This window comes from Chaetura pelagica, unplaced genomic scaffold (genome assembly GCF_000747805.2).
Source record: "Chaetura pelagica isolate M959 unplaced genomic scaffold, ChaPel_1.0 scaffold8, whole genome shotgun sequence".
Taxonomy (NCBI): domain Eukaryota; kingdom Metazoa; phylum Chordata; class Aves; order Apodiformes; family Apodidae; genus Chaetura; species Chaetura pelagica.
The window spans coordinates 1,757,964-1,785,329 of record NW_009954544.1 but is presented as its reverse complement, the minus strand read 5'-3'; the positions used below and the strand labels follow the sequence as shown (position 1 = coordinate 1,785,329).

At 36.6% G+C, this 27,366-nt stretch overlaps 1 protein-coding gene across 1 annotated transcript in view; it reads left to right on the top strand.

The window, feature by feature from the left end:
* PPP1R21 (protein phosphatase 1, regulatory subunit 21) overlaps nucleotides 1-22,433 on the top strand; it is a 29,451-nt gene extending 7,018 nt beyond the window's left edge. The window contains exons 7-21 of the mRNA XM_010004976.1: nucleotides 1,341-1,393; nucleotides 3,327-3,476; nucleotides 6,506-6,607; nucleotides 6,683-6,771; nucleotides 7,615-7,751; nucleotides 8,734-8,826; nucleotides 10,602-10,729; nucleotides 11,113-11,265; nucleotides 12,025-12,117; nucleotides 13,299-13,532; nucleotides 15,021-15,056; nucleotides 16,197-16,313; nucleotides 17,211-17,309; nucleotides 19,471-19,599; nucleotides 22,404-22,433. Coding sequence (XP_010003278.1) covers nucleotides 1,341-1,393; nucleotides 3,327-3,476; nucleotides 6,506-6,607; nucleotides 6,683-6,771; nucleotides 7,615-7,751; nucleotides 8,734-8,826; nucleotides 10,602-10,729; nucleotides 11,113-11,265; nucleotides 12,025-12,117; nucleotides 13,299-13,532; nucleotides 15,021-15,056; nucleotides 16,197-16,313; nucleotides 17,211-17,309; nucleotides 19,471-19,599; nucleotides 22,404-22,433 — 1,643 coding nt within the window. The remainder of the gene's footprint in view (nucleotides 1-1,340; nucleotides 1,394-3,326; nucleotides 3,477-6,505; nucleotides 6,608-6,682; nucleotides 6,772-7,614; nucleotides 7,752-8,733; nucleotides 8,827-10,601; nucleotides 10,730-11,112; nucleotides 11,266-12,024; nucleotides 12,118-13,298; nucleotides 13,533-15,020; nucleotides 15,057-16,196; nucleotides 16,314-17,210; nucleotides 17,310-19,470; nucleotides 19,600-22,403) is intronic.
* The last annotated feature ends 4,933 nt before the right edge of the window (nucleotides 22,434-27,366 follow it).

The window sequence follows — 27,366 nt, the reverse complement described above, 5'->3', positions numbered from 1 at the left end:
CTCCACGGGGTTGTCAGTGAGTCCTGACTTGGAAACACAAAATCATCTTCTCTTTAGTAAATGCTGATTCTCATACAGCATGGTATGCTTAGGTGTTGGTGCCTAGTTGCTATCCTTTTCACTTCATTCCTGCCACAAGATCACTTTGCCTCACTGTTTCTCTGGTTTCTTTAGCCGATTTTTAATTGTTTTTTTAAATTTTTTTTACAAATAGTTACCATTTTGGTGAGGACTTTGATGCAAATTATTTGTTTATCTGCTCACTCAGCTGCCATAGCATCATGTTTTTGCTTGTGTAGAAAGCACTGTTAATAGTGGACAGCTCTTTAGTGACAGAAGAGTGAAAGTCAGAAAAGGTTTGTCTGTAATGGATTCCAAATATCTTACTATAGGCTTTGTAGTTGGTTTTAGGTGTGTAACTAGCAGCTGTCTGTCTTCAGTTTCAGTAACAATTAACTGAGTTGTTGGCTACTAAGCATGATTTCAAGACTAGAAAGATAATAAAAATGTTTTCTGAAACATTTCCCTATGAGTAGGATTTGGTAATTTTGGATGGTGTTTTTTGTTAGGAATCTGACTGTCTCTTTCTATGTGTTAGTTGCCAAATGTGGATGATACAAAAGGAGTAAGAAGCTGTAGACTTCATTTGTGTGCAAATTTTAAACTAAAATGGTTATTATTCCATTTAACTGAGGATGGATGTGATACCTTTTGAAAATGTAAGAATTTGTAAGCCATTCTCTAGGTGCAAATATCCCTCTACCTCTTTAAAGAGTGTCCCCACTTGTAATGGAATAATCATTCTAGTTGCTTTGTAACTGGAATAGAATGCTGAAATATGTGGAGAGTACATGCTATTATAAATTAAAATGAATCAAGTACATACAGGAGCTTTTTTCAAACATGTAAACTATTAAAAATACTTTCATCTTATTTGACAGTCCCATCAATGTAACTTCAACTTGATCTTCAAATTTCAATCTTAAGGGAACTTTTTCTTTTGAAGATTTTCACTCCTGTTAGTGATGAATACTGTTACTTTGGACAAGAGGGTTTTGCTTGTACCTGTAAAATACAGGTGTTCAGACGGTTAGATCTGATTTATAGTCTGGGGCAAGCATAGAAGCATTTTCTCTCCACCTGGTCACAGTAACAGTTCTTTGGGGAGGATGTTGACACATACTTTATTGAAGCCAATGTCTTTTTAGTTAACATTACTTACATGAACTACAATGTTACTGCAATTAAATTTTATATATAAAAATATCACAATTTACTATAACTGTCTCTTAAAAAATCATTATTTAATAAGTGCATTTAACTCAATTTTTGTCCTGTAGGATCTAATCGATACAATGCTCTGAATGTACCATTACACAACAGAAGATACCAGGTGAGTAATTCTTGTGGCTGTTGTCTGCTCACCCCACTTCACTAGAGCTAATCCATTGACTCCTGGCTGATGATCATGTAGTATTAATTCATGCATGCCTTTCGAAAAAGAATGGCAAAAATGTTTAATTTTTGTCTCTCAGTTACATTCTTTTACTGTGCTAACCTGCAGTAAGTTAGAAATCTAACATTTCATTTTTAAAGTTGGTTAAAACTACATTAGTTGAGAGGTCTTGAGCTTTTTGTTGAAGAAATATAGTTTTGGTATCTTAAATTCTTGAGTTTCTTCCTTGCATCGCTTGAGCACCAAAGAGCGTTTATATCTGTAAACTATACATTAGTGAGTATGCTAGAGTCCTATGTTAGTTTAATATTATTAATAGTCATAATCCTTTCAAGGAATAAATCATGTATCTTTGAGAACTCTGCATGGGATCCTATTTTATGGGATACTTCTTGCCAAACACGTGTTACTTGCAGCCAAATCACCCATATTAATTTAATTTTTTTAAGAGTTTTTGTGTATTACTGTAATTTCATCAATTTCCTTGGGAATGTGATTTACCCAGTATTCAGAAATGAGCATCAGATACCTTGATTCATTTGAAGTTTTCCTGTTTTGCTACCACTGAGGATGGGCTCCATAGCAGTTGGTGTTTTTTCTCTTTGCTTGTATGTTATGCTGTGAATCTTCAAGTTAGTTATTCAGATGCCACTGTAGAAAGATTTCACATAGCTGCTTTCTCCATTCTTCAGAAGTACCTGTCAAGAGACCTTGTTCCTAATACGTATACTGTGAGAACAGGTGACCTCTTTGCCAGTTCTGTGGTGGAAGTAGCCTTAAATCATCCTGTTGCTGAGTAGTAATAAAAATTTGAATAGTTGCATGGAGAGTTTCTCCCTTCACTATTTTCTGCTATCCCCGTGTTAGTGAGTCTCATGCTTCAAGATCCACAGTCTTAAGAATGTTCCAGGACATTTTTATTACTGTTTTAGCCAGTGGAGGGAAAACAGTAGTGTATCAGCTCAGGCTGCAGTGTAAAGGACAGCAAAACAGTAATATTGTTTGTTTTCCTTCCTTGCTTAGCTAATTAACATACACAAACTGACTATAATGGCTGCATTAATGACTCACCACCATCCCTGATACATAATCAAGGTTCACTTGATAAACACTTCATTGAAGTGTTAGGAATGTCTCTAAAGGATAAGAAATTCTTTGCTGAAATGTCATTTTAACCTTATTTTCTCCTCTATAAATCACAACAGAATGTGGTTTTTTAGTCTGTTGCCTTTGCTTTTTCAGAATGTTCTGTATTTGGATTATTTTCCTGTATATCTTCCTACTGCACTTAAGCCACAGAATAGCCTTATTCATAAGCAGCAGCAGCTCAGTTCTGTCCAGGTGGGAGAGTAAGAATTGAGTGTTACTGGTTGGAGAATCAGACACCTGTTATTCTTGGAGAAAACTTTAATGGTTTTTAATAATTCAACTTAGCTTTCCTTACAGCCAAGTGTTAAAAAATTCCTACTATCACTGCAGTGAAAGAACTGAGCTGTTGTCAGCAATTAGTCTATTTGTCTTCAGGAATCTTAATATCAAATATGTTTTTTGTAGTTGTACTAACCTCTAAGTGTTCTTGTGGCCTGTAACTTGAGAAATGCAGCGAAGGTAAATGCTCACCTGTTTTATGAAATAAAAATGTACTTTGTCAATATAGAAAAACATGCCCTTCTGAGTGGCAGTGTAGTTGTAATTATTCTTTGAATAAACTTTAAAAAATAAGTTAAAAATAATTGCTGCTATGTGTTAAGCTGAACTAGTAACAAGAACCAAAATAATTTACAATATTTTTCTGTATTCAGTTGTAGAATTGTTTTCATATATAAGTAGGTACATGTAAAATATAATAATTTTATAACTATCTTTGCAGCTGAAGTTGAGAGACCTTGCTGGCCAGGCACTGGCTTTTGTTCAAGAACTTGTAACAGCTCTCTTAAACTTCCATACATACACTGAGCAGAAGGTACAGATCTTTCCCGTTGATTCTGCAACAGACAGTATATCACCATTAAATCAGAAGGTAAAGCTTACAGATTTTTCAGCTAAGAGTATATTCAACTATGTAGGCTTTCATGAGTGAATAATCTTTGTCATGGAATCGTCTACCACCTTTACTGGAATGCTATGACTGTGGTTCTGAGAGGCAGCCTCTCCTGCATGAGAAGTCTTTTCCATTGTGTGATTTCTTTGAATGTGGGTGAAGGTGTAGCTGCAGAGAATCCTTTTCCTGTGTGCCTGTTCTACAAGAGCAGTATGATAGTCCAATCAAAGCTTTGCTTTTTAAGTGGTAAATGAAGGTGCATTTGTCACAAGTTCAGCTAGCTTATTTTAAAATACACAAATATTGCACTGCTAAATAGATGCTTGTCTTAGTTAATGCTTTGGGTCATGGGAGATGTTGATACAGAAGATCTTATGTTTAAAGTGTTAAGCATAATGTGAAATAAACTGGTTGTAAAACAGGCTTATGAAGGAGAGGACTTGGACTCAGTTCACTTGTCAAAAAACAAATTTATAATCTGATTCTGGACTATTTGTTTAAAGATCTTTCCTGTAAGTGTTCATGAAGCTTCAAGTCTGTAAAGCATGTTGAAATTATTATGTGAAACCTGACCTGTCTCTTTCCATGCAACTCCATGGGAAGGCCTTTCAGACAGTATCATTAAGAGCTGTTAAGCTGCATCTTTTGACTTGTTCTTTCCATGTCATGAAGCATGGAAAAAAACTTTGCACAAGGATTTGTGTGGGGATGCATCTATCTATGCTTTGGAATGAAATTGCTTTAGTATCAGAATTGGTGATGTCATAGTGTGAGTGGACCTATATGCATTGAAGTTGCTGGAAAACTTTTTTCTGATTCAGACTGGAATTTCAATTCAGTAGTTTGAAGGGCTCATATTAAAGCTGCAGGGATAGGTGTGATTTGCATACATCAAATGGCTGCAGTGTATGTAGTGGTAATGTTAACAATCACAAAACTTTTATCTTCTTGGGAAGACCTCCATTAATCTCTTTGCAGGTAACAAATATGCTTGTGGGGGTGTTTTATTCACTAGAGAAATCCCACTCTATTTACCCTCCTAGTTGTTTCAACTGTTTGAATTAAGAATACACTTTACGGAGATTCAGCATAGATCTTACTTTGGGAATTATATTTTCTTGTTATGTCACCAAGTGTACTCAAAATGGCATGTCCTTCTTCTGAAAACTGTGGTTTTGTCATCTTCCAAATTCTTTGGGGCAGGAACTGTCTCCTTGTTTATGTGGTCCAGTGTGATGATTCTACAGACACTACTGCAGCATACACCAAGGGGATAAAAGCAGGTTTCTTAGACATCACTTCTCATGCATTATTTTCTTAATGTCCTTATTAACACTGTGTTGCTTGTCAGTAGGGAGGTGCTTTCACACAGCTGAAACATGCAACTTAATTAGAACTAATTTTTTTCTCCTTTTCTGATAATTAACTCTGATTCAGTAGTTCAGTCTTTGTTATATCTCTTGTAGCCTGTGTATTCATGACCTGATTGCCTCAGTGCACACTACCTCTCGGTGCTTTTGCCGTGACTTTCCAGTGGTGGAAGCATCCTTTATCACTTACTGAAGCTCCTGTTGCTCCTGTATTTTCTATTAATTTATCAATTTACTTGGCAAGTGTTCTCAGTGTGATCTTAGCTCCTCCACTGAGTGGTTCAAAAACCTCCCATTAGTACAGTAAATGAGACAAGCATCAGGTAGTGGCTTAGCACACTTGCACTGATTTATTTTTCCCCAACTCCAGGTCTTGTCTGCCGTTTTCGAGTTATTTTTCCCACCAAACACTCAAAGTAGATGTCGGCAATTCCCTTCCAGGTTCAAGTATTCCTTTTCTCTTTAAGTGTTGGATTGCTGGGTTCTGCTGGGTCTTCAGCATTGTGCCAGATAACTTCACTCCTCTTTCTTGCAACACAAGTCAGGAGCATTCTGCATGTCTTATTTCTTCCTCCTTAGATTTAGGAATTTCCCTAATTCCATCCAGATTTGTGCATGCATGAATGAGAGCTTGGCATCTCTCTTTTCTTGTTAACACTGTGTTACTGCACTGTAATAATACAAGAAATAATTAAAATTTCTCATACCCTGTTTGCCTGGGATCCTTATCTACTATTGTGGTATGAATAATCAAAGGTGAAGGTGTCTTTCTGTGGGATAAAATAAAACCCAAGATCAGTTTTGACTACCTATGGCAATCTGTGGAAAAAGCTTTTTGTAATGCTGTGGTATCAAAATTGCAAGCTGACTGTATTGTTAGGTTTTGATTGTGAGCAAGAATAAACAACCTTGTTCTCAAGTATGCTTTTTTGAAAGTATAATTAGCCACAGAAATTAATTGTGTTTTAGCAGAGTCAGGCTGTTTTATGAGGCCAAAGTTTCGTAATTGCTCAAACCTGTCAGTTCTTGAAAGTAAGAGTTCTTCCTTTGATTAGTTACTGCTCTATCCTTTGCATTGGTGTAAGCATTCTTTGACCTATGCTGAAAACTGGACGGGATATAGATAAAGATGAAAATGTATCTCTTGCTCTCAGTTTTGACTGTTTATTTTTTTCAATACTTGTCACAGCATAGCTGTGTAAATTTTTGTCCTGATGCACAGGATAAGGGCTGATAGGCAAAGAACAGGTAGGATAGTTTATTCTGATGGCTTAATGAAACATGGATCTAGCATTAATTTGATAGAGTTGAGCAAGGAATGCAAGAATGTTTAAAGCGGGGATTTATGCTGTGTGTGGCAGTTAAAACGAGCTAGGATGCTGTGGCAAGGCCCTAGATGGGGCTTTGCCTGGACTTTGTTGTAGGCTTCTACGATTTCCCACTTTCCCTCAAGATGTGTGTGTCCTCTAGAAGAGGTTGCTGTACATCACTTGACTCATGCATCTTATTATTGACGTCCTGGGGATCATTTAATATGACAGCTGCTATGCTAAAGTGGACTGTTCGGTATTTAACTTGAAACAGTTTGCAAGAGTCTTCAGTAAGCACCATCATAAGCACCGATCTCTCTGTTCTCAGTTCTCACAGTATCTTCATGAAAATGCTTCGTACGTTCGCCCTCTGGAGGAAGGAATGCTGCAGTTGTTTGAGAGTATTACCGAAGATACTGTGACAGTTCTGGTAAGATTCCTTATTTGTAGTCTTGAAAAAGATCTTTTCCGAGCAAAAATACTTATGTGTTGTTTTTCCTTCCAGGAAACAGCTGGGAAATTGAATGCCTTCTCAGAACATTTAGCTTCCTACTTATGTTTTCTAAGAAAGATTCTTCCTTATCAGTTAAAAAGGTACTTTGGATTTGATAGATCAAATTTAAAGGGTGCAAGTTGTCAGGCATACAGCATTGTTGACATCTACAACTTAAATATTAAGTCAACCCTTAAAGCACTCTGGCTTAAAATTTAGGCAGAAGTTTTTGTTTTGTTGCCTGCTGGGTTTTGAGCCTTAGGATTATGCTTTCTTTTTTTTTTCAGCTGGGCTACATCATGTGTTTTAAAGCCTTTTTTCCCCCGAGACTTCAATGAAAGCTGCACAGATTTTTAGTATTTCTTAATGTTACTCAGTAGTATTTATACTATTTGTTATGATACACTGAAACTGTTTGTCTTGTGCCTGTTTGAAGATTATTATGCAGTAAATATACCAAAGTAGTAAAATTTGTTAAGATACACATCCCTTCTGCAGTGAAAATCTTTGTTCCTGAGTGGGTTGAAGGGAGGTGGATTATTAGTACAAAGGACTGCTTAAAAAGGTATTTTGGTTTCAGGAAAAGGAAAAGCTTGGTTTATGCTGCCTCTGTATCTCTTTTTCCAGCTCCTTAGGAAGCAAAAATATAATTTATATATATTAGAGGAAAAATTCTTTAAACTGATTCAATCACTTCCTTGTTCCTGGCTTGTGACTAAAACTTCCAGGAGTGTGGATAGTACAAGCATGTGGTGATTTTCATCTGTTGCTAAGTTCCTCTGATATATATTAACCTTTCTAAAATTGCTAGTCTGTTGTTTGGATTGGGGATGTAGAGAACATTAGTTATCTACTCCAGAACTCATGAACTTGTTTTTTAAGATAATTGCTTGCTTTTAAAATAAAATGAAACTTTAAAAATAAAATAATTCATATATTCCTAGTTTGGAAGAAGAGTGTGAGTCTTCTCTTTGCACAGCTGCTCTAAGAAGTAGAAATATGGAGCTACACAGAGACATGAAAAGGTTGACTGCAGTCTTTGAGAAGCTACATACTTATGTTAGTCTTCTTGCATTACCAAGTAAGTGCCAGTTTTGGCTCAGTTTGCTACACTGCAACTGGAAGGTGTAGTTTTCCTTTTGGACCTATTTAAAAAAATAAAAAAGTAAACCAGTTCTTGTCCCCCCCCAACCTCATCACACCAAAAAACTACACACACAAAAAATGTCACTTCTATGGTAGAGGAAAACAAGTTTAACACTACACTTTAGGTACAATCTAAACTACGAGGCAAGTGTGTTGTGCAGTATGCTCTGCCATACTGGACCCTCTTTGATCCAGGCTGGGAGACTGAGTGTGCTGTAGAGCATTTCTTCAGTGCTCTGTGCTCTTCCTTCTGAGTATACATGAGCATGGTACAGGCCTGCAAGTTACTGAGCAGTCACGTGTACCACGTTTTAGATAAGTATGTCTCTAAAATGCAATTGACAGTATGTCTTTTTTTCATCTCTTAATAATGAAATTGTTAACGAACTGCATTTGATTACTAATAATCATTTCCAGCTTCTGCTGTTCTATTGAACTACAACTCCCATGGTAATTAGTAAATAAAATAAGGTAAAACCTCAGTGTGTGTGTGTGTGGAGAAATTATATCCAAAAGCCATACTGTAAATAAGAGGAAATGGTTATTGTCTAGCTTCAGGTTATTTCAGTCTTCACTCTTGAGAAGGACCCAAGTGGTCCTTCCTACACTAGTGAGCATGTAAAACTTTCTGCATGCATAATTACTTTTTGAGACCAAATGAATTTAATACTCATAAAAGCTGAATGAAATTTAGAGACCTTGGAAGTCTTCTGTCTGTCTACTCTGACAAAATTTAGTTGATATGTATATATCTAATATTAAAGGAAGGGGAAATTCAAGTAAATGACTGTTACAATTCTTCAGTTCTAAAGATCATGCTCCATGCAAATGTTTCAAGTAGGTGGAAATGGGATGATTTTTCAAAGCTTACTTTTTTACTTGTGGTTAAATCTTTTTTTTCTTTGTTGTACTTTTAGGTACAAAACCCAAAGGACTTCTTAGGACAAATTACAACTTGGTGTTTGCAAATATTGCTACAAGTCTTCATGGATTTCATGACATTTTAAAAGGTGAGAGTACAGAAATAGTGGTATGCTTCAACTCTGCTTTTTTCTGTTTAACATAACAGGTGCGCTCTCTCTGCAACAATGTTAAATGTGTAATATGTGATAAATCTGCTTTGTTTTGCCTTTTAAAACTAAGATAAGAAGCTAAACCTGCTAACTACTTGTTTTGGACATGCGTACATGTTTTGTCACTCCTCCATCCTGTTAGCTTTGTTCTTCTAAGCTACTGGAATAGAATTGTGGCACTCTAGATATCCCTGAGGAATATCCCTTTAGTTACTGAACTGCATTGCTCTAGTGGAACTAGCATACAGAATGGAATGCTATTGAATATACATATTTTCCTCCATTTCTGTACTGTTGACCTAGTACCTACCTTCAAAGTGGAATTTTCTCTTACAGTTTTTAGGTTGGTAGAATATATAACTAAAGCCTATAGAGAAGCCTGATTTCCTTCTGAAACTTAACTTCATCCTTGAAAATGGATTACCTTCCTTTTATCAGAAGGACATGGATATGTTATATTTTCAATGAAGTGACATTTGGTTAAAACTTGGAGTTTTAAAACATTGTGTATCCTAGAATTCTGTACAGTGTAGCTGTTTCCAGGGAGAATATAATTCATAGAGATAAATTGTTTTGATACTAGTCAGCTATTTTAAACATTAGGCTTATCTGATTTTAAGCAAAATGCAAGAGTTTTGTAACATAGATAAGACTACTGATAAATACCTTCTGTCTCTTACTATAGTATAATGTAAAAATAATGTATATATATATTAGGATGTAAAAACAACCCAACTTATACTTTATTAAAAAAAAGAAAGAAAATAGTAGCAAAATACTGAAGAAAACTGTGGGTAATTCATTAGAGCAGCAGCAGAAATGTGCGTAACACCTCACAGTCCCATATGCCAGAATACTTCATTTGTCATTTCTGTCCTCCCTTGCTTCCCACCCCACCCTAATTTCCAATAGCTTAAGTTTACCTCCAGTTATACATTCTATGGCAATGGCTGGGGTTTCCTTTGTTCTGTAGCAATAGTACTTTATTGCAAAATGTTCCTTTGTCAAATATTACTTATTTTTAATTAGGCCAAGTTGGACATATTTGTTCTTAGGTGATAAATACTTGAGTTTTTTAAAATAATGGTGCTGTTGAAATTAATTCATGTATTTAAGTTTAATTACTTTTGGGAATTACTTCCAAAACGTTTTGTGGGTTTTTTCTCACTCAAGGCTTCTGTTAATTGTGCCTGAAATAATTTTAGAATATAGGAAGTAGCATTCTAAATTTCTGCTTGCTTGTTTGTTTGTTATTTTTAATTTGCACTGGCAGAATTAAAAATATTCTTCCCTTCTAAGTCATGTAAGCTTAGGACTTATATTGAACATCACTAAAAATTCTACCTTTAGTGTCCTGATGTAAAGATAGGGAAATGGAAATTATGCTTGTGAAATGAGGTGCTAGTTCAGTGTGAGCTTGGATCCCCTATATACCTGTAATTTTTGGAATACAGAGTACACTTAAATATACACCTTTTTTCCTTCTTGTGTAACAGACATAACGTCTATTCCTTATGATTTTATGCTGATGGTCTCAGTTGTCTTAAGTCAGTATACCAAAGAACTAAGAGTATCCAGAATAAACTTCTACACGTCTCACTTAAAGAGTGGAAAAGTGTTTGAAGCCTGAGGTCATAAGCTGAATTTGAAAAAGGTTTCTTAAATAGACAAAAAATGTAATTTGACAAAAGCATGTTTTTTTCTATTTATAGACATTTCCAAGCACTACAGTCAGAAAGCCACTTTAGAACAAGACCTTCCAACTGCCACACAGAAACTCGTAACTACAAATGACTGTATTTTATCCTCTCTTGTGGCTTTAATAAATGGTGCGGGCAAGGTAATGTGTTTTTTTGTTTCAATAAAATGCCCCAACTTGTGCAAACTTCTTTTTTCTTCTTTATTTTTTTTAAATCATAGTTGAATGATTTAGGAAATCTAGGTGTGCCTCTGATTAATGATTAATGGTATCATGTTTGTTCTAAGGCATTTTTAGAGTGCAGGGTTAAAACAAAGGAATGGGTGATAAAAGTAGATACTGTGAAGAGAATGCTTTGTGTTAATAAGGTTTTAAGTTGTGAGGAAGAGCCTGTAGGTTGTTTGCATTTCTTGTTGTGCAGTCCAGTTTCACTAGATACTTTGTTTTGTCTCAAAAGAGTAATTGCTCTAATGAATCTTTCTGGTCAACTTAATTAAAAAAAATACTTTTATTGATGTGTCTAGATTGCCTCGTTCTTTAGCAACAATTTGGATCACTTCACTGCTTCATTGAGCTACGGCCCTAAAGGAGGAACAGAGTTCATCAACCCTCTTTCAGCTGAGTGTATGTTGCAGTACAAGAAAAGGGCAGTTGCTTACATGAAGTCTTTGAAGAAGGTTTGTTCAACTACTATGCTTGCACAGAGAAAGCACAGTTGATAGGTGGTTATGCCAAAGAGAATACAAACTAAGGATTTTCAGTATTTGGAAAGGCTGAGATTCTCTGAATGAGAATCTTTGGCTGAGGAAATGGAACCCTTAGGGTAGTACTGCTATTGAAACATTCAGAGAGCATAGTCACTCTCACAAGAGAGCCAATTCCACTTTTACCCATTTCCAGTGATTATTTCTGTGCCAAGACTCCAAGGAGAAGGAGGTAGCCACTTATTTAAATTTCCTCCGTATTTGCCAGGAATACAGAGTGAATAATGTCATATTTTTATGCTTGCATTCACTGGAAGACAGTGGAAAGCAACAGAAAAAAGGAAACCAGCTGAGAAGGAGGTATGCTGGAGAAAAAGTGCTGAACCAAGGGACTGAACACTGCTAGATGTTATCTCTGTTAAAATTAATAATTAAGTGATGATGTGCTTAAGTTGTCATTAAATCATTTTTTATTGCAATCTCTGTAAAGTGGACTTTAAGATGCATTTGGTCATTAAGTAGTACCTGGAGTTTTCTGATAAGTTTTTAATCAGGTCTGCATTTTGGAGTGGCAGTTTTTGCGAGCTTAAACCGTTTTTTCTGCTGGATGGGAAGCACTTGGAAGATGTTTTTCTTCCCTCTAGTACAGGAAGGAGGGCAATAAGAAATGTAAGAGTGCATGTTTTGATCTACTGTGAAACACGTTTTGGGCTTTCTTTTATCCTTCTGCAGCCTTGTGCAGATTCAGTGCCTTATGAAGAGGCTTTGGCCAATCGCAGAGTTCTTCTGAGTTCCACAGAAAGTAGAGAAGGTCTTGCACAACAGGTATTTCAGTATAAATGTTACTAACATACTTTTTAGTGTATTTTATAAAGGTAAAGTAGTATCAAATAATCGCCACATTTATGTGTGTGATTGTACACGTATAGGCATATACTAAATCTTAAAATTAGACTATAGATGTCTTATTTGTAGAGCTTTGAAAGTAAAGCTTATTCTTGTTGAACTAGGTTATCCTAGGCTTGTTCTCCTGAATCTGCAGGATGTGTGTGAAGTTATAACGGACAGAATCATGCCATTGATGTCTTGATTTATAAATACAAGAAAGAGGGAAATCTTTAATAATTCAAATAAGTTCAAAATAAAGACAAGAGTAGACCTACTGAAGTATTAATTTCTATTGTTATGTACTTGTTTGAGTGCTTTTTTGGACTATGTAGGATTTATTAGGGCTCGTTAAGAACAATGATTTTTTGTTTGTTTGTTTCAGTTCATCTGTTCAGTTAAAGTTAATAGATTACAATTTATCATTCTTGCAGTGTTACAGTTTTTTTTTCTGGAAGGTGTAGATGAGTGAGGTTAAATGATGTTTAGAACAGCTAGACAGTTTGCCCACTTCCTCCTATGAATGAAATTGACTAATACTAAAACTTCTTCATTAGTTTGAATGTTCAGACTGATTTAGTCACTATAATGGAATATTTACAGAACAAAAAGGCTTGATTAGGTTTTTTGGTAGTGGCTAAGATTCAAAGTGCTTAGTAGGGATGGGGTGAATTTCAACAGAAATGTGTGGAGTGATACAACTGTTACATAGTTGATTTATCTGGACAAGTGGCTTCTACTGTCTGTGTTGGGGGAGCAGCTGGAAGGGTGGAAGTTGTCTTTCCAGCATAGAACAAGACAATACTAGTGTCAGGCACACATCTTCCAAGTTTTCATAAAATTCTTCCCTGCTTTCATTTTCAAATAATACAACGTTGACAGTTCTATGAGCTGTAATTCTAATGCATGTTTCAGACTAATTAAATAATGTGATCATTTTTTGCACATGAACACAGTTAAGTGTACAGCTTGAATCAGTAGTTGTTTAGCTGCTGCATTATTCATTAGCCCACTGATGTAATGGTTTAAAATAATACTGCCTTTAAACATTTCCTGTGTGTGACTGTTTTCCCCCCTTGTGTTCAGTAACCTGGGCTGTAAACTTTCTTTCTCTCCTAAAGGTCCAGCAGAGTTTGGAGAAAATCACAAAACTTGAACAAGAGAAAGAACACTGGATGTTGGAGGCTCAGCTAACAAAAATAAAGCTAGAGAAAGAAAACCAAAAATTGAAGAACTCTCTTAGTGGACACTTAACTGAAACTACACAAGAACATTCTGTTTTGCCAAGTGTAGCTGAACAAAAGAAGGAAATGACAGAAAAGAGTCCAAGGGAACCTGTTAAAAGTACTAGTCTGGTAAGAGACCTTTTTCCTTCAAGAGAGAAAAATCCACTTTCTTTAGTAGCAGTACTGTTTGAACAGTGGAACAGTAATAATGAAAACTTTTGACTGTTGAAATGCATTCTCACTTGCAAAGCTGCTTTCTAATACTTTCTGCAGAGTTTGGAGCTGTCTTGGCTTTTTCGACTTTATCTCTAGTGTCATAGAGACATATTTGTAGTTCTGTACTTGCGTGATTGAGGAGGGAAGTAACAGGTGCTTAACTTTTAGATTTTCCTGACTGCAGTCAGGAAGCCTTGCAAGTAGTATGTATGTCAGGTTGGCCCTGATGTCCCAGTACTTTAGTCATCTGTAGGTATGTTAAAGCAAATGGAAGTTAGTAGTAAGTATTTTTAAATGCACAAGTCAGTGCAGTATAACTTGATTTTAACTTGAAGAAGCCATTCAAGTTTTCACTGCTCTTTGAAGCACTAGTTTTATGTAACCTTTATAGGCGCATACAGCTTAGGCTCAACAATTGCGTTTTGATATCTTATGCATTCTCCCTTTGCTCTTCTATGTTAAGTAAATGTCTTTCCTTTTAATTGCTGTTATTCAAGATGTAGGCCTTTCCTCTGCATTGCCACTTGTGAAGTGTTATTAACAGGCATGTCATCTTTAAGAAAGAAATATTCTACTTAGCTCTAGCACTCTTAAGTTATTCTTTTTATTTTTATTATTTTTATTTTCCCCCTCCCTGCTTTCCTGCTCCAGGATAAAAATGACCTGTGGATTGTTTTGAAATCCCCAATTTTTATGTAAACTGGCACCTTAAGTTTTTGATCCTGTTTTTGGTGTGTTAGGTAGTTTGAGGAGCATGGCTTTTTCTAGCCACAGTGGTTAATGTAGCTTACAGGTCAACAATGTTTAAGTATTTCCCATAAACCTAAGTCTCTAGTACTGTTGAGGTCAGAGAAGACCTCTTGACTCACTGTGAAGACATTATTCCATTAAACTAGTCATTCACATACCCTGCTCTGCTTGAGTTCTGTCAGTGCTTCACTGAACTGTCCACGTAATTTACTAGTCAAACCGGAAAGAAAGGAATTCGGAAGGTGCTCAAGAAAATTAAAGATGGATTTCCTTGCTCTTGAACATTAAAAGTAATGTTTCAGTGTACTAATATACCTTTAAATTAGCTTAATGTATTCAAGCAGTTACATAATCATACAAGTTAGCTGCATCTTGTTGATTTTACAGCTTTTTCCCTGTATACATCACAAGGCAAAGGCTGTTAATATTTGGAGAGCTGGTGTCAGCTTTAATTTTGTTCAGAGTATTAATGTATATTATTACCCTTCCTTATGTTAGAAGGGGAAATGCTTAAATTTGGGTTTAATTTTAACTGTTGCAAGATACAATTTCTTTTTAAGTTAAAGTCCTATGACTGAAGCAGAGATGACTTGTGCCTATGGTATCTTTTTTTGCAGTTTTCACTTAAGTGTATTTTCTTCCTTGTTCTAGACTGGAATGTTGACCATAACTACTGATAATGAAAAGGTAATCTGTTTTAAACATTATCAAAGTACATCTGGCAACTACTTAAAATTCTGATTCTGTTAAACTTATTCTAAAGGTCTAATTACCAAGAATTCTGTGGGATAGTGGCATGAGTCACCCATGTAGTGACTATGTTTTCAAGTTTCAAGAAAGACATGGATTTCTTAATTTCCTTCTGTTTAGTGAACTGTTCTGTTTTATTTATGTAAGACGTTTGGAGCTGTGGGAGCTGCGGTCCAGGACTGCTCTGTGTAATTTGAAGAAAGCCTTGGTCTGTTTGTACTTCAGTAACCCTAACTGCATTCCAGGCCTCAAATATTAACTCCTGAGGAAGGGCTTAGGCTGGAAAAAAGTCACTGACTGTAGTGTTAAACAGTAGTTAAAAGTATACAGGCTATCCCAAGCCGGAGGTCATACTGAAAGAAACTTGGGACTACCTGTCAGACTAAATGTCAGCTCTTCATTTAGGACTGCTGTAGCATAACACTTGCCCCAGCAGGAGTGTAGCAGAGAAAGATTCAGTGCTTTCTCTTTTCTGACACTGTAAGGAACCAAATACGTATTTTAGTTTACTCTCCCTTTTCTTCTGAAAGTATGATTAAAAAGGAGGTGGGAGCTAGGTAATAATTGATACAAGTTCTCAAATGCTACTACGTAGTGCTGAACTTGGTTTTGCTTTGGTTTTTTTTTTTTTATAAAGTTCAAATGTCTAAACAGATTTCTGGAACATGCAACAAAATAAATAGTTCAGACTGTTGTAAGCTTCTGAAATTCAGTTATGTAAAGGAATTCTTCCTTGCTGGGAAAAGCTAGTAAGTTTTTTTCTAGTCCATTTCTTTCAGTCCATTTCTGCAGTGGATTTTCATCTTCATCACGGACTTGATACATTAAATCAAGTGAACTTCTGACATCTTCAGGCAGCTCATTGTCCTGTAAGGAAGTCTGATATTAAGTCACCATCAGAGTGACAAATGGTAGTTTGACCTGCTGTAATCTGTCTGTTGTGTTTGGTGAATCTATTGTTTTTGGGTAGAGCAGTCAGGCCTCAGGAGTGAAGAAGTCCAGGTAGTGGGTAATGTGATGGAAGTATTCAGTCTACTAAGCAAACATACCTGTCTCCTTAACTTTTTTCTTTGCCAGGCTCCAGATGTTGAGTCTCGTGAAGACCTGATAAAAAATCACTATATGACAAGGATAGCAGAACTGACATCCCATCTGCAGCTTGCTGACAGCAAATCAGTTCACTTTCATGCTGAGGTGAGTGTGCAGGCAGTGTCTATACTGAAAATATTAAATCCATTTTTGAACTTGGCACAGGTAAGTGTTATGACAGTAAGTTGAAATATATGGAACATAATGTTTCATAAAAATAGGTTCCTGGAGTATGTTGTTTGGCTGTGGTTTGGTTATGTATGAAAATGTATCGTGTGGTAAGGCTTCATTTATTTGATTTTTTTTAAAAAAAATTTTGGTAGCCTTGTCCTGAGTGTAGTAAGAAGTACAATGTGTATCATGTGTAGGTTTGCTCATATAAGCTGAGGCAGCTGGCTTTAGTTCCCAAGGTAGTTTTTGAGTGTATCATTAAGTGATTAAAACAGCTTTCCTCTGAGAAACTGGTTTTTGGGTGTTAGTTGTACTCAAAGAATTAACAAAACGATTAATTATATTTATGACTTCCTGTTTTTATTTCAAATAATGAGGTAATTTTTCTTGAAAGTAGTGACCATTTGTATTTACATAATTGATGTGGAATATACCAAAGTTTCAGGCTGATAGAGCTAATCCCCTTAATATATTTTTAATAGTGGATTCCATAGCATGGAGGAACCAACTTTTTCTGATATATGGGCAATGTACGAAGTAAGCTGTTTGTGTTACATTTTACTTATTAAAGCTTTCTTAGCAATAATGTGAAAAAGACAAGATGTAGGTTATTGGTAATATGGTAATTCTGTAAAATGAAACAAAAGTTTAATGTTAACTATTTCATTGCCTTCGCATTTAAAAATGCGTACAAGCTCTGACTAAGTTTCTTGAAATCTGAGGATTACAGAAAGATGGAAGAAAGCAAAGCAATCAATTAAAGCTAGCACAAGGTTATACTCAAAATAACTTTCCTCCCTTCTGTCCTTCCTGTCCCATTCCGATTGCCAGTGTCGCGCGCTTGCCAAAAGACTGTCTTTAGCAGAGAAGTCCAAGGAATCGCTCACGGAAGAGCTGAAAGTAGCTAGTCAAAACATCAGCAGATTACAGGCAAGTAAAATGTTAAATGATGTAATAGATGCATTTTGTAAGTGTGTGTAAGGGGAAGTTGGAGTAGAAAAATTATGACCATTGAGCATGGTCATGCCTTTGCTAGGACCTTATTTATGTGATATAAAAACTCTGCTGGTATGTAGAGAAGAGAATTAAATATTACACTTCACATTTCAGGTATGAAGTTGAAGTGGAACATACTTGGAAGGAAAAGGTTGTAGTAGCCAAGCCTGTGTTTTAGCACATTTGATGTCAAGGCATTTTATGGAAATGGCTAATTTGATGTCAAAAGGTGTGGTTGTTTGCTGATTTCCCTCCTTCCTGAGTGGCTTGTTTCCCTTTGCAAGGGGAGGATTGCTTTGTGTACAACCAGCCTGTGCATCTGCTCCTGAGAGTTAGATGTGATACCAACAAGGCTGACTACTCATCAGTCCATTTAACTTAGAAAGGAGATTAAGAAAGTGGTTTAAATGCAATTTCCTAGACAATACACTGAATTCATCCTTTCTAGCAGCACAGATTGAAAGTCTTAGAAATGTCTGGGTGTTTTTTTGAGATGGATAGCTTAATATTAAGTGAAAATAACTTTGGAATAATATTTAAGAAGCCATCATTAACAATAGATTATAAACTCTTATGGTGTCCTGTCATTTTGTCTTTCCCCTCCACACAGCTCAGGAAGGAGACAATAGAAATATAAAGTGTCTATAGATTCAGTGCTTAAATGCTTTTGTTTTCTTTGTATTTACTTCGTATCTTTATTGCTTACCTGTCTGAGATGGTGAGTACCTAAAATGCTCCATACAGACAGTAAATATAACATGATACACTTAAAAGAACTGTTGATAAGCACAGAGTGCTCTTTTGATCTGTTCTTTTAACAAATTCCACAATCAGTATTAATGTTAATCTTTAATTATACATTAAACTACTTAAGAAAAGATAGCAGGCACACCATTGGTATGATTAGTAGTCTGCATAATATTGAATCATATAATTTTCCATTGGAAGGATCCTCTGAAGGTAATCTGGTGCTCTCCTTTAGTCAGAGCAGAGAGAGTTCAGATCGAGCTGATGAATCAGGAGTTTCTTGTCCAGCCATGCTGGCCTTCTGCCAGAATCACTTCACCATCCTAAGCACTGGATTGTCCTTTGTCCATGCAACTTTCCTGGGCCCCTTTAACTTCTAGGGCAGTTTTACCTGAGATCTTGCCAAGAAGACCTTGGAAAAGCCAAAATCTACTCTTCTTAAATCTAGGCTTGCTGTAATTTGACTTTATCTTGCTTGCTTCCCTTAAATTACACTAACTCATGTTTGCTGCAGCCAGGGCTACTATTGGGTTTCACATCCCTGACCAGCTTATCCTTATTTGTGAGTAACAGGTCCGGCAGAGAGCCCCTCTTAGGCGTATTGATCAGTGGTATCAAGAAGTTCTTTATCACACACAAGAGGCTTCCTGAATTGCTTGCATTCTACCTCATTGCCCTTCCAGGAGGTATCAGAGTAGTTAAAATCCCTCATGAGGATCAGGGTCTGGGATTGAGAGATTTATCTGCTTGTAGTGGATGCCTGCCATTTTTTTTCTCCTCAGATCCCTGCCTATGAGATCTTAATTGTCTTCAAACCACTCCTTTTTGTAAACCATGATTCTGGATTCCTTCTATCCTATTGTTCCTAAAGTGTCTCTCCCTTCATTGCTGCATTCTTGTAATGCACAGCATCCCTTCATGTCTCTCAGATTCCAAAGAGGTCATAGCTCTGCAACTGCATGTGGATTTCTGATTCCTTCAGCTTAATATGCCACATGTTTACATGCACAGGCCATGCTCAAACTGTGTAAACTTTACTTGTTTCTTGGCTGGAAACAATGTTGGAGAACTTAGCTGTTAGACTTTTATGTAAACCATAAAAAGTGAGGGGAAAAAATTATAAAGGTAACCACATAAATAAGAGTAACAGGCCATGTATAAGACTTCAGATAAAATAGAAATGGCTATTGACTTTGTTTCAGAAAGTTACTGCTTTTTTTCAGTAGTTAGCTTAATTGAACACATTCAGCATCAAAAGTGTATCTTAGTATGTGGAGATAGAAGTTGGCTGCTTTGCCAGTTGCCACTAATGTTGAGCAGAAGCTTCTGATTATTTTTTTTCCCTTAGGATGAATTGATGACGACAAAGAGAAGTTATGAGGATCAGTTAAGTATGATGAGTGATCATCTCTGCAGTATGAATGAAACCTTAACTAAACAAAGGGAAGAAATTGATACACTAAAGATGACTTGTAAGGTAAGTTGCTGGGTGTTGACATTAGGCACTGGTTGCATACCTACAGTGCTACTCTTTAACAAACCAGTTCACAAGCTATAGTTGCTATTCTCTGACCGTTGGAAAGCAAACTCCAAACCTGGTCCTGCATGTTTCAGTGAAGAAAAAACTCTTGCAAAACGTGTGTGGGAAAGAACGAAGACTTTGTGTGACTACTTCAAAGTAGGCTTTCAAAGTGTACCCTATGGAAGATCAGCACCTTTTTGTTGTATGTGGTGAAAATGAAACCATTTGCAAATCCAGCAAGTGATACTGGGTGCTTATGATTAACTTAGCAGTAGGAATATCCTTGCTATATTCCTCTCAGTTGTGCCATACTCTGTTCTTGGCAGATGTTCTTTTACTCTATTTTATTTCCATGCCCTAGCTTGTCTATCTCTTATATGTAGGAATGAAAAAGTTGCCACTTATATTCTTCGGTAAACTTAAAATGCACACTTAAATTATTTTCCAAGCAAGGAGTCTGTCCATTTACCAGAAACAAGTTTTTAACTTAACGATGAAAAATACAGAAACCTGCTGTTTTGTTGGTGATTAAACCATCATATGTCTTATTCTGACAGTTCTAGGGAGAAACAGATCTTGTGAAGGCCTTTCCCCTTCATTCTTCTGGCTGTGAAACTAATAAACTAGTGTTGTCCTTAATTGTGGAATGCATGGAAGCAAGTGTCACTGAAAGGTTAAAAATAAATTAATTAAAATCCATGTTTTGATTAAGGGTCCCATAGTGGTTATTTTTATTTGTTAGAGTAAACGTTCCCCCCATGGATGGGACTGTTTCTCTTCAGATGTCTGAGTGTTTTGACTTGGCATTGTAATATTTAAAATTACTTTTTGGTGTGTAAGCTCTTGTGTATTTAGAGGGAAACTCCCAGCTGAATACTGACGATAGCACTTGATGTTTTCATAAAATGTCTTCTGGAATTTTTCACTTGTCATACTTTTAAGGCTTGAAGTGGTCCTCTGTAAGGAGGTAATTCAGAATCACGGTGGTAGACAGGGATTTTCAAATGTTACTAGATGTAGAAGATGATTTGGTTGAAATCAAAATGATGCAGTTAAAGCCATTATCACTTGAAGAGAATTGATTAGATTAAAATCAAATATTAATGTAAGGAAATAGGAAGATGGAGAATTGCCAGCAAGTAACTTGCACAAAAGTTTATTTTAAGCTACACATTTGTTTTGTGGAATTGTAAGTCAAATGTGAGTTGGTTAGCTATAGAACAGATCATTTTCTAAACTAAGAATATTCTGCATAGAACAACTGAAATTTGTTTTGTAACAAAATGAGAGGGTGGATAATTTATTTTAATTTGAGGCAATTATCCTATGATGTTTATATTTGAAATGTCAGTTATGGGTGAATTATTTGACTTGCCTTCACTACCCTTAAAATATTAGTGGTGTTAATACAGATGGGTATCTTGGGACATAAGTCATATGTCTCTTTTTCCCGACCCCTCTCCCTCCCCCCCCCCAAATTTCAATTGCATTAAGGTACTGTAGTGCTTACTTGAAATATCTGGTAGTTTTATCTGTTATGTCTGTAAAGATAGAGGGATTTTCAGAGCAAGCAGTTGCAATGGCTGCACCAAGAGAGTCATGGTCAATGGTTCAGTGTCCAAGTGGATGCAAGTGAAGATGGTGTTCCTCAGGGATCAGTACTGGGACCAGTGCTGTTCAAGATGTTTGTTAGTGACATGGACAGAGGAATTGAGCATATCCTCAGCAGGTTTGCTGACGAACCAAGCTGCATGGAGTGGTTGACACCCTTAGAGGGAAGGGAGACCATCCAAAGGGACCGGCTGGACAGGCTGGAGATGTGGGCCAATGCCAACCTCATGAAGTTCAACAGGCCAAGTGCAGGGTCCTGCACCTGAGTTGGTGCAACCCCAGACACAAATCCAGGCTGGGGGGAGAATGGATAGAGAGCAGTCCTGAGGAGAAGGACTTGAGGGTGGTAGTAGATGAGAAGCTTGACATGAGCCACCAGTGTTCTCAGCCCAGAGAGCCAATTGTGTCCTGGGCTGCATTAAAAGAAGTGTGACCAGCAGGGCCAGAGAGATGATTCTGCCCCTCTACTCTGCTTTGGAGAGACCTCACCTGGAGTACTTTGTACAGCTCTGGAGCCCTCAGCACAGGAAAGACATGGAGCTGTTGGAGAGGACCAGAGAAGGACCACAAAAATGATCAAAGGGCTGGAGCAGCTCTACTATGAAGACAGGCTGAGGGAGCTTAGGCTATTCAGACTGGAGAAGAGAAGGCTCCAGGGAGACCTTGTAGTGGCCTTCCAGTACCTGAATGAGCTACAGGAAAGCTGGGGAAGGGGCTTTTCACCAGAGAGGGCAGTGGTAGAACAAGGGGTAACGGTTTTAAACTGAGAGAGGGGAAGTTTAAGTTAGACATCAGGAAGAAATTATTCACCATGAGGATAGTAAGGTGTTGGAATAGGTTCCCCAGGGAGGTTGTGGACACTTCCTTCCTGAATGTGTTCAAGGCCAGGTTGAATGAAGCTTTGTGCAGTCTGGTCTAGTGTGGGGTGTCCATGTTCATGGCAGAGGGGTTGGAATCTCATGATCTTTAAGGTGCCTTCCAACCTTAACCATTCTGTGATTCTTACAAGCCTATGGACAGTTTATTTTCAGTTAGACTTGTTTTCTTTGTTTTGCTGTAGACAAATATTACCAGACATCAGGTTTTATATGTTGTTTGTATAGAATTTATTTGAATTGTATGTTCTATTTACTTTTTTCTTGTTGCAGGGAAATTCTAAAAAGAACAAAAATCGATAGTTTACAGCTAATCAACTGTCTTCAGAAGCTGCTGCTGCACAGGATGAAGTTAGTGAACACACATTGTCCAATTCCTGTTTGTCGCAGGAAGCACAGGTGGTATTGGGTCTAGTACAAACTGCTTTGGTGCTGTAAATGGCTTTAAAATATTTAGAACTTGTAACAGATGAAACAGAACTTAACGGTGGCTCTCAACCAGGAAATACACACTCTGTGGATAATTTATATAGTACTTACCTTCAGTTTTTACTGTGCACTTTTTCAAACCAGGTTTTGATTTCATGTAATAACTTGAGATTTTGTATGTTTTCAAATATGATTCTTCATTAGCAAATTTGGATCAGTGCAGTAGTTGTCTCTTTTTGCGTTATATGTTAAATTGCCAACATGTGTACATTCCTTTACTTGTTAGTGTAAAAAATAGTTTTGAGGCTTTTTTGGCCATGCAAGTTGTGCAGTTACTGTAAAAGTCTTTATCCCATTCTCAGCCTTTTTGAATGAATTGGAATTGTGTGAATTTATAGAAATCATTTAAAGCCACAAGTAAATGGGATCACTATTTCTTTGTAGACTGCAATAGTGGAAACTTTTGCTGCTTGTATTTGGCACTTTGGATTTGAAGAGCACAAACAGCTGAATTGGCATACTTCTGTGAAATTGCTTTAAGCCTTTACTTTGGCATTTTGTTTACACATATATGTATATATATTGGTTGAAATAGCTGTTTAAAGCTAGAGGAAACTGTAAACATAATTTGCCTCAAAAGAGTAAAGCAATGTATGTATGTAGAATAGATCAGCCTCCTGTGCTCTTTCACAGTAAAGAAATTTCAACACAGAATTTGCAAAAAGTTTTCATGGCATTAAGTCCTGATGGATTCACTGAGGGGATGCACATGGCTTGTCCTATGTGTTGGGAAGTTTGTGAACTTTAGGCCTCTCCTAAGATTTTTTTTTTTTTAAGTGAAGTTTAATACTATGAGTTTTCACAGCGTTGATTTTTAACTTAGTCCGATGCTGTGCTGCTCCACTTTCCACTGATCTTCTGTTCCATAATTTGTATTATGGCACTTGTCCCTTAAGGGTTTCCTCTGATAACAGCTGTGTTGATATGTATTATTAGTATGTAATAATAAATTCAACTACATGAAACCAGCTTGGCTTTCTTCTTGATTCTGGTTATACCCAGGTTGCACAATGTGGTATTGTGGTGAGATGTTAGCAGTTATTCCTGGTGAGGTGAGCGTGAGTATTTAAACTAGACTAGTTACTCTTAATAGTGCTTGACTTTGAACCAGTTGAGTGTATCTGTTACCTCAAATTATTTTCACAACGGAGTTATACCCCCAACATCAAAGCTGGAATTAATATAGAATGTATACACTTAAGTACAATTCCAATATATATTAGCTTATCAGCATTTTTTGCTTGCAGTATCTATTTGGAAATGTATTTGCGTTTCCCCCTCACCAGTCAGCAGTGAACATGCTCAGGAAGAGAAAACTTTGATCTCTCACACTGCCTTCAGTTTTTCAAGGATGTGTTTTCAAGTAAGTTCTAGACAGTCATAAACTATCAATACACAAAAATAGAATAATTGAAAAAAAATTAAAATGGTGTTTTGGATGCTGTTGTAGTAATACTGTGAAGGGAAGTAGTGTGTTACATTTAACTTGGTGGTGTTATAAACTGAAACAAGTGGTAGTGCCCAACCAGCTTGTGCTTACCTGCTAACTAGGTGGTTCTGAACCAGTTCCTGGATATCTCAAACTATCTTAAATATCCAAATTGTCACTGAATGCTATGCTATAAAAAAGCTGAAAGCTGTCTTCAGCATTGCAGTAAAAAATCATATTTGAGACAAAGGTCTTCCATAAATATGAATTTTAACTGTGTATAGGTAAAGGTCTGTGCAGATCATTATGGAATACATAAAATTTGAGTAAATAAATTGTACTAATACTGGAATTTACAAAACCTTACAGTGTGAATCCTCAGCTTCCTAGTTGATTAATCAGGAAACTAAAGACAACCTGTTGTAAATTAGGAAAATCTTTAGAGCAAGTTTTTTTACAGTGTAAAACCAGGGTTAAAGAAAAATCCTAATGCCACTTATTTTTTTTAATGTACAGTTCGTTGTAATACAAGTTATTAAAGCATTTTAGAGTGCTTTAAAGAAGCACTTAATTTCTTCATAATGTTGAGCACCTCATGAATAATCTCTTACTCATAAATAAGTAACCAATTCAGATAGCAGCACTATTTCCTATTAATAATTTTAATAACTGCATCTTCAAAAATTCTTTCTGAACTTTGTATTAAACCTATGCTAGCACTTCCAAAGATTTCAAGATGTTTAGCTATCCTAGATTTCTGAAAATACAGTCCCAGTAAATCTTAAGTGTGTTCAAAATAAATACTACCTATAATCAAGAATGAATTGAATTTCAAGTTTGTTCTCTTAAGAACTACTGCCTCATGAGTTTTGAAAGTACCCAAGATGCACTAAATACTTTGGCTATTTTGAAAGGCCTTAAGCTCTTAAAGGTCAGAGGTTTCCCTACCTGAAAAATTAACTTCTCAATGGGAGTTTTAGGCTGACATTGTCATAAGCTGTGCAAGGGTGTTCTCTCGTTTAAGTAATGATGCGATCATTTTAAATTGTTATATACATAAGTATACATCTGAGATTTAAATACTGATGATGTTAAATGTTGATTTTAAAGTGGTCATGTTTGTGAAGTCATTTGCTAATTTCTTCAGACTAAGTCTTAACCATCTCAACATTTCAATAATAGTGGTGCCAGGATCTTCAGACTCCGTACGATCTCGTAGCACTCCAAGCAGCATTGGTATCAAGACTGAAACACTTTGCTTTCCTCTCTTTGTTGAAATGCATTGGCTACTTGTACATACCACTTTCTCTTTTTACCAAGCCAGCTTCAGTTCTAACTTGTAACCCTGTTGCTCATTCTACTCTAGCTTCCATCACTGACAGATGAGTTGAATTTTTGGTGAGGAAAGGTCTCTTGCCCAGCATGTTTCCTTGATGCAGACTTTGGGCACAGCAGGGGCCTGTCACTGTTCAACAGTGCTTGCTACAGCTCTAAAGAACAAATTTGCTCAGATATGCAAGAGATCATTGCAATCAGGAAAGGAAATAAACTTGTTACTCACATGTCACCTATCCTGAGACTTGGGAAGTAACCGTCTTGGTTGAACAGGGTGGAAATTATTTTTTAAAAAAATTATTTATATAAATCCAATGTTATTTTAAATTTTGGAGAACCATCTGGCCCTATAAACTGGGCAGACCTGTTGTTCTTTAATAGAGTATGTGTGTATGGTAATCTGAGAGCACTATCTTAGCAACAGCAGGGTCATAATAAAAATGAAGCTTAGTGCAGTAAATATTGTAATTGCTACCAGAGGTCTGATTATTTCCTCCCACAAAGGCAAATGCAGACGTATTGGGAATGCATTCTCTGCTTCTGTTACTACTTGCAGTATTATTTGGCAGTGAATTAAAGTCAAGCTTGTTTAGAAGAGGCCATGTTTGCCCTAATTCCTGAATATTTATTTTAAACAGAGTTAGAAACTTGCTTAAACTATAATTGTGTCTGCAGAACTGCTAGCTTGGTTGCAGATGGGGAGAGAGGGCTTTCAGGGACCTTTATAAACCAAGGCCTGAGTGGGTCTATGAAATCCCCCACATGGAAACTTGCCTGGGGGCACTTCTCATTGTCTGCCTCTGCTGTGTGTGTAGGCAGCTTTAGACACGTCAGTGGTAGTTCAGAATCACTCGAGTGTGTGTACTTGCATTGTTGCAATACTGAGGTTAAATAGCTGAGCTGCAAAATAAGAAGCATATGATTCTTGTTGGGCTTAATTTGCACATCAAGCTACCATACTAACAGCCCCATAAGAATTCTAGTTTTAAGCTTTTAACATGTAAAATTATATGCACAACAGCAGAAATAGTAATTTTTCTGTACTGGTTTTAAGTGTAATTCACCCTTTATGTCCAAAACTATAAATTTATGAGAATGAAATCCAGACCTGGTGTCAAAATTCTGCTTCTGGTCCCCCATATACAACGCAGCTTGGTCCCAAGAAGAGTTAAAACTACAAAAAATTAAAAGTCCAGGTAATTTCCAATCACTTTAGGCACTATGGATTCTTTCATGAATTCACTTGGAAGCTAGTCTGTGGTGGCATGTAGTTTCTTGCAAAGTTAGTTGCTTCTGAAGTAAGTGTAGGGGGGGATCTTTAATCTCCACACACACTTCCCCTCCCTTTCTACTACAAAGAGAGTCTTTGTCCTTTTCTGTCCTCCCACTGAAGCTTCACATTTCCTTCCTCTTGGACTTAGAAGGCTTCAATTTGCACCTGAATACGAAGATTATCTTAATGAAGTTACAAGCTTGAAAAGGTCTGTACTGAGAATTTCAGTGCATTCTCATTAACTGCAGCCTTTGGCACAAGGTACAGCCATAATACTGGAACTGGTGCTGCACCCCTTACCTGCCTTCTACTTGGTGACTTTCAGACTGCATGTACTGGATGCCATGTTGGACACAGCAAATACTCATCTTGGAGGGTTGCAGGGAATCAATTTTACCAAACGTTTCTTTTGAGATCTGGAAGGTCTGGGTTATTTTCAGTTGAAACAACTAGATGAGAACAAGTTTCTCTTAGATTATCGCTGTAGACCAGGTCAAGAGCATGTGAAACCAACAAGCAGTCTCTCACAAAAGAACACAACTGCTAATTTTTTATATCAAATATACATGTAGTGAATACTTACAATAAATACAGTGCTTAAATACTGAATATACTAAGCTTGTGAAGTCTTTTTTTATAGTGATAGTAGTAAGTGAAATGTGAATTTATTAAATGAGAGGGAGAGAAGAATTTGACTCTTGCATTTTGGT